The following is a 6448-nucleotide window of genomic DNA, read 5'->3' on the forward strand; positions in this document are numbered from 1 at the left end:
TATTATGAATTATTATTATTATTTTGTTAACTTTTCATGATTTCAAATAGTTTTTTTTGTTTGTTTTGTATTTGCTCTTTGTCACTGTGCCAGCTTTACATTTACACAATAAAAACTGGGCGTGTGAATGCACAGGATGACCRCAGGGTCTGATGCAGTTCCCTTTTTCAAAGGTTGCTTGTATGCTTTAGGTTTCAACGTGACTAACTTCCTTTAAACCCCGTGAATGTCATTAGTCAAACGCTGTGAGTTACCAGGTATGAATACCTGAAATCAGTTGTTCCGTACGTTGACATTCGCTTGACTGCAACTTAATCCCCATGCCCTTCATTCGGCACTTTCTTTTGTYCTGTACTGTAGCTTTGTTTGTTTCTTCAACAAAAGATGCTCTGAGTTATGTACAGATTAAAGTGGCATGACGTAAAATAATGTGCTTTAGGTATCTCATCTGAGAACTTATTTAAAAAAAAAAACAACCTAAACAAGGGTTTTGTGTCTCATTGTTGCCGATATTGCATAAGTAAAATCTGAATGCAACTCAGAAATTACATAGAACTAACTTCATTGTAATATTTTGGCTTGCTACTTGTTACACAATATGCTTGTCGGCATTGTTCTTCCAGTAAAACTTATCACACCTTCTTTAGGTTATGTTGGACCTCGTAACCTACCCAGCGCAGGATTCTTCCCCTTCCTGGAGACCATCCTGTGCAACGCAGACAGCACCTGTCATAACACATCTCGCTTGGTGGACTCAACAGCATCAAAGCCCTCAAGAAAACGGAGGTAACTTAATATTACACCACATATTATCTGTCACATGACTTACACCCTGAAAAACCACTCAGTGCAACTTGTTCGGTGTGTTGTCGTACTTATCTATCGACAGTTCATTAATTTTATTGTTGTAAGTGGGGAAAAAAAAGGCAGCTGGTAGGGGAAAAAACAAGTTTGGATTAACTTCCAGTTTCGGTTAGTCAAGCCTTTCTTTGTGGAGTTCAAGAAAGCCTGATCAACCAGATTTGTTTTCAAGATCTTTTTCTAAGAATAAAGATAACCCTTATGCATAGGTTTTCTTCTTAGAAACAGGTATGTACAGTACTAAACAGTCAGGGTTCCCACTGGTCCTTGAAATCCTTGAAATTTAGTGAATTTGAAAAAATGATTTCAAGGCCCTGGAAAGTTTACGAAAACGGCCAAAAATTACACCTGTCCCTTGCATGTTTTTTTGGGGACTGAAGTTCTCTATTCACATGACTGATTTTCATCATCTGTAAAAAAAAAAATAAAAAATAAAATAAAATTAAATAAAAAAAACTTACATTTGTTGCAGTGGATAACTCAGGATTACAGTAAACTGATGTGGCTTTCAACAAATAACATGAGTCACAGTCATAGTTTTACCCAGAGTAGAGAAGGGCGGATCGTTCTTTCTGAGCCCAGGTGAGAGGACCACAGCTCCACCTGTCCTCCCCAAGCATCTGGACATGTTCACATCCCCTCCTCCCAAACTGAGCTGCTGAACCTCCCAGAACATAATTACATGTTCGTGTATTGTAGATATGAATGTAGGGTAAACACTTAATCCACTTTCTTTCATTGATTCTGACTCAAAATTTTTTATGTTGTTCAGTTTTTCATTGACTTTACATGATACCTGTTTATTGGTAACATTCTGCGGTAGGCAATTGCCTTGAAAGGTCCTTGAATTTGATGTTGACCAAGGTGTGGGAACCCTGTACACAAAAAACAGGAAATTCAATAAAGTTTATGTTGACTGAAGAAATATGAACATTTCTTTGATCTTCTTTGAAACAGTCAGTCCAAAACTATCAACACAGAGCATACATACGGGCCTAACAACATGCAGTAGTCAGGTTTAAAGGAGAAACTAATCTGATGGCTCGGCTTCTTTCTGGAGACCGCTGTTTGATGGAAGCAATGAAATGCTTTATCATCTAAGGGCATTTTCACTGAACAGTTCTGCGAAATGGTCACATAAACTAAATTGTCTTTGAGTTGCCACTGACGGTTCATCAGTCCTATAATATTGAGCCAGTCAGGTCCTGCATGAGTATGATCTTTGTGAAATGAAAAGAGGCGTGGAGTGAAACTCAGCTGATGTGGAACAATGACATCTTTCTTAGAAAATAAACTCAGCTTAGCGACCCCCTTTGTGGTTGGCCAAACATTTTAACTAAATACAAAGTTGCTGTGCGTCATCATCAGTCCTCTCCTCAGCGATAAATCCCATAGCTGGGTTATCACACAGACCTTATGTCATCCCTACGTCCCATCATGTGACCACAAAGATGGCTTTGCATTTCACACGCTGCATGTTATAGTTGTTACTAACCTGCGTAGTGTAACAAAGGTGCATCACAGTGGGCTGGCTTCAACCCCCTAACCACCTAAAAAAACATTGTAAGTTTCTGCTTTTGGAATACTGAGTAGAAAGTTTTCGGACTTTATCAAATTCTGCTGATTTTTGTCCCATAGGTCTGCCTCCACTTCAGAGTCTTCCCTTCTTGAAGGTCTGGTTTCAGGGGGGGCAGGGTTCGACCTTTCTCTCCTCAACGACCCTCGCAATGATCCTTCAGAGTTGGTTAACTTCATGAAAAGCTTTCTGGGTATGTATTTTCTGCTTTACAGACAATTGTGTGGACATTTGAGACTGTTCTTAGTTTTAATAAATATACCCACGTATTTTAAGTTAAGCTGGTTTACCGGTACTTMAAYACATTGTGAGACAGCGGATCAGTGATTACGTCATTTTGGACATCTTTCTGACCATTAACAATACTTCGTTCGTTCATTCATTCATTAACCATATTTAAAACCCGTTGAAATCGAGATATCACTTTCAAGGGGGACCTGGGCACAAATAGTACATATCATAAAAAAAGAGTAGTGAGTTCAGTGATAGCAGGAAATTTCGTTGATTTCAATCAATAATGTATCCGTGTTGAGTTGGGTGTGAAGTCTGAAAACTTATTTTTTTCCCTTGTTAACGGCAAAGCTATAAAGAAGGAGTAAACATGGCTGCATGTTCACATGGTCAATAGGATCTGACCAGCTGCTCATCAAAGCTGTGCATCTTGCTAATTTAACAAACTGCTTGTTCGAATTGATCATTTTCACCTAAATAACATGTAGAAAGGTGCTCTACTCTGAGTGCTGCTATGCAGAGCTGCTCTGCCCAACATGAACAAACATGTCCACGGTGTTCAGACAAATCTCACGCTGTCAGCCGCAAGGTCCACAGAACAGAGTTCTGGCTTGGGGAAATGCACACGACAGCTGTCCTCAGGGTATAGCAGATGAAAGTTACACAATTTTGGGGGGAAGGCAAGACATGCGAGTTGGAGGTTGAACCAGCCTTGAACTTTTATTCAAAAAGTGACATCATCTCCTATTACAACTTAAAGACATTATTACTGTGCTTACTTTACAAACTACTGTTATTGTGTTAACATTTTAGTGTCTTGAATTGTTATTTATTTGTTTTTACTTTAAAGGTTCTTCCTATCAAGAAAATGCAAAAAATTTCTCCATGAGTCCAGTCGACACAAATCTGACGGATCAGGTCAGTTTTGCCATGAGRCAATGGAAGAGTGGAAAATTGTTCCAATATTATGTTCAACTTTCAGATATTTACATTCAGTGCAGAAAGGTCCACTGACATATTGTACTTAGTAATGGTGTAAAAACCGAATAAAAATGTAAAAAAATTATGTCAGTTGTTCAGTGTTATTAACAGATAGGATTTTCTTAACTGGGGTTTGCGTGAATCTTATTCCTTTCAGGAAACCGTGAACAAAATACTTGAGTCTGTGAATGTTTTGAAGAGAGCCGTCTGCGCCGTCGCTCTGCCCTGGATAAAGGACGGAGCACCCGGCCCTGTCACCGATGCTGCAGTCGTTTTCTGCAACACCAACAGCACTTTGTTCGAAGTCTCCCTTCAAACATTGAACACAGTATGTTTGAGCTTACCTCTATGAAGTTTGTGGGTTTATGTTAGAACATTATTTTTTTTTTCTCTTTTGAAAAATACCTCTTTAACTGTTACCAGTGTTTTGTTTGTAACAGTTGTTTTCCTTGGTTGTCAGATATTGACTGAGTTGTTTGTGGAAAACCCAGACCAGATGATGACAGCTGCAGGGATGTCGGTGTTAACGTTTGATCAGCTGCAAAACGATACCTCTCTTTGGGAGAGCCTTCTAGCTATTCCTGAGATCTTATCTTCCTTTTCTGCCAACCAACCGCTGAACAGCACTGAAGTTTTACTGACAAATTTGCAAAGGTAACGTACTTATACAAATTTAAAAAATGTAGTTATTAAAAAAGTGAATTGGTGTAGACCTGCTTCCTTCCCAATTTGAATTTGACTTTTAGATTTTAGAAATCCTAGCAAAAATGAAACAATTTGAACATTCATATTTGCTTTCTGTCTTTAACACACACTTTCTTTAGTCTAATGCTTGCCATCGAGAAAAATTTCCCYGAAGCATCTGACTCCTTGTCAACAATTCACTCATTGCTTGATGGTGGACTCGGCGTGGTGAACTATGCTCAAAACTGGCCTGGAAAAGGCATGTRGTTTGAGAATTTTGAGAAGAATTTATGAAATTGCGACAAAACAGATGATCAAAATTTAATTTTTTGTTTGTGTTTTATTGTTTCTTTGCTTAGATGTTGCAATATCTCTTGGAGATGTTGTCGTTTTGCACAACGACACAATTAGTGAAATTGCAAAACGCATTCTGCAAGAGGTTCAGATACCACTTCACATGGTACGTACCATTATGGTTTCTCTTCCGRTGCATTTTACTTTTGGTATTTAGAAAGATGATAGAAAATCAGCAATGTTTGACTTCCTTCACACTTTTGTTTCTTTCCTAGGCTATTCCTCTGGCGTGGGATGTAGACATGGTGTATTCTAGCTTGTGTGGTGACAACAGTAAGACACTGTTGCTAACAGTAGCATGCAGTACTGGCACCCTGGACACGCTTCTCAGGTGGATTGACCCTGATACAGTGGTCATACAGGTAGGATGACATCTGGTTTGCTATTATCAGGACAGAGGGAATTACATGCATAAACACAGTTTGCTACAGGATGTATGTGGGTGGCATGTCCCTCCTTTTTTTTGTCTTTATTGCCGTGTCATCCTGCTGAGTAATCGAAATGGCATGGCTGTGTCTGTAAGGAAGCTGGTGGCCGTAGCAACATGCAATTACTGCCTAACACTTTGGAGAAAAACAAAAGAAAACCTCAAGGGTAACTTAGGCTACATTCACACTACAGGCAAATGTGACCAAAATCCATTTTTTTTACCGTATGTGACCTATGTCATATTTTTTCATGCCAAAATGTTTTTGAATCCTATTAGTTCTTTTTAGTGTATCTACTCAACCACGCCCACRTACACTCACACTGGAGGCACGTTTTTGTACGTCCACCCTAAATGGCTGAATCCTGTGTATTGGATCAGTATTTTAGTTAGTTTACATGTTGCTTTGTTCCGAAACTTGTATTGATATGCCTAAAAGTGTTCATAATCACCTGCAGAGCAAGTTTTATGGCACATTCTGTAGGTCCTATATGACATCTAACCCCTAAAGCCTGAATATGCAATCTTTTAGGAAGTATAATTGATGCACATTTTACCTTCTTGTTTTAGTCTTTCCTCCTTGTTTAATCTGTAGTCTGAAAATATCAAAGAGCATAATAAGTATGGTAGATGTCAACATGAGGTGGTGTAAAGCAGAGCAGTAAGTACTATGCAGAATTGTAGTGAGAATTTTAGGGATCTGTAAATATKAATTTGTGCTGTATAAAATGTGAARTWTGTGTATAACCCCACACGTTCAATGTAGACTCACATGAGTAAACAGAAATATTTATGATAGTAAAATGGAAGAAGTAAAGACTATGGGCTTGATTTAACAAAACTGCAGATAACCATTACTAAATACTATGTGCAAAAAAAAAGAAGTCTGTGGTAAAAGTGGGTATGTTGCGTGCGATTTACAAAGACTGCGTGTGCAAACGTACTAAATATAGACACTGAAACAACAGCACAATCAGTTTGAAGTTTGATAAATCACACTGTGGGCGTAAAATGATTATATCTGCATATCCTCCGCCCAATATTTTATATGATCCAGTAATCATCATTTAGTCCGGATATTCCTGAAGGTAGACATGCTGATTGGGTTGTGCGTCGCGGCAGCTGTTTAGTTCATCTGACAGACGCAGTYCTCACTGYGCAGTGTCWATAAATCAGCTTTGCACATTGTTTTATACGTAGTAAAGTGTTGATAAATCGAGCCTTACGTCCTGAGGTTGTCAGGAAATTTAGACGTACAGAAGAAAAAAACTGGAAATATATACTAAATACATAATCATTTCACTTAACATTGTGTATTAGTATATAAAACAATA

At 38.4% G+C, this 6448-nt stretch overlaps 1 protein-coding gene across 1 annotated transcript in view; it reads left to right on the plus strand.

The window, feature by feature from the left end:
- abca12 (ATP-binding cassette, sub-family A (ABC1), member 12) overlaps window positions 1-6448 on the plus strand; it is a gene marked incomplete in the record, with an annotated part of 71474 nt that overhangs the window by 2621 nt on the left and 62405 nt on the right. The window contains 8 exon segments of the mRNA XM_014022341.1: window positions 648-786; window positions 2500-2630; window positions 3519-3586; window positions 3807-3977; window positions 4110-4303; window positions 4474-4592; window positions 4693-4793; window positions 4903-5049. Of these exon segments, the coding sequence (XP_013877795.1) occupies window positions 648-786; window positions 2500-2630; window positions 3519-3586; window positions 3807-3977; window positions 4110-4303; window positions 4474-4592; window positions 4693-4793; window positions 4903-5049 (1070 nt within the window).

This window comes from Austrofundulus limnaeus, unplaced genomic scaffold, assembly GCF_001266775.1.
Source record: "Austrofundulus limnaeus strain Quisiro unplaced genomic scaffold, Austrofundulus_limnaeus-1.0 Scaffold325, whole genome shotgun sequence".
NCBI lineage: Eukaryota > Metazoa > Chordata > Actinopteri > Cyprinodontiformes > Rivulidae > Austrofundulus > Austrofundulus limnaeus.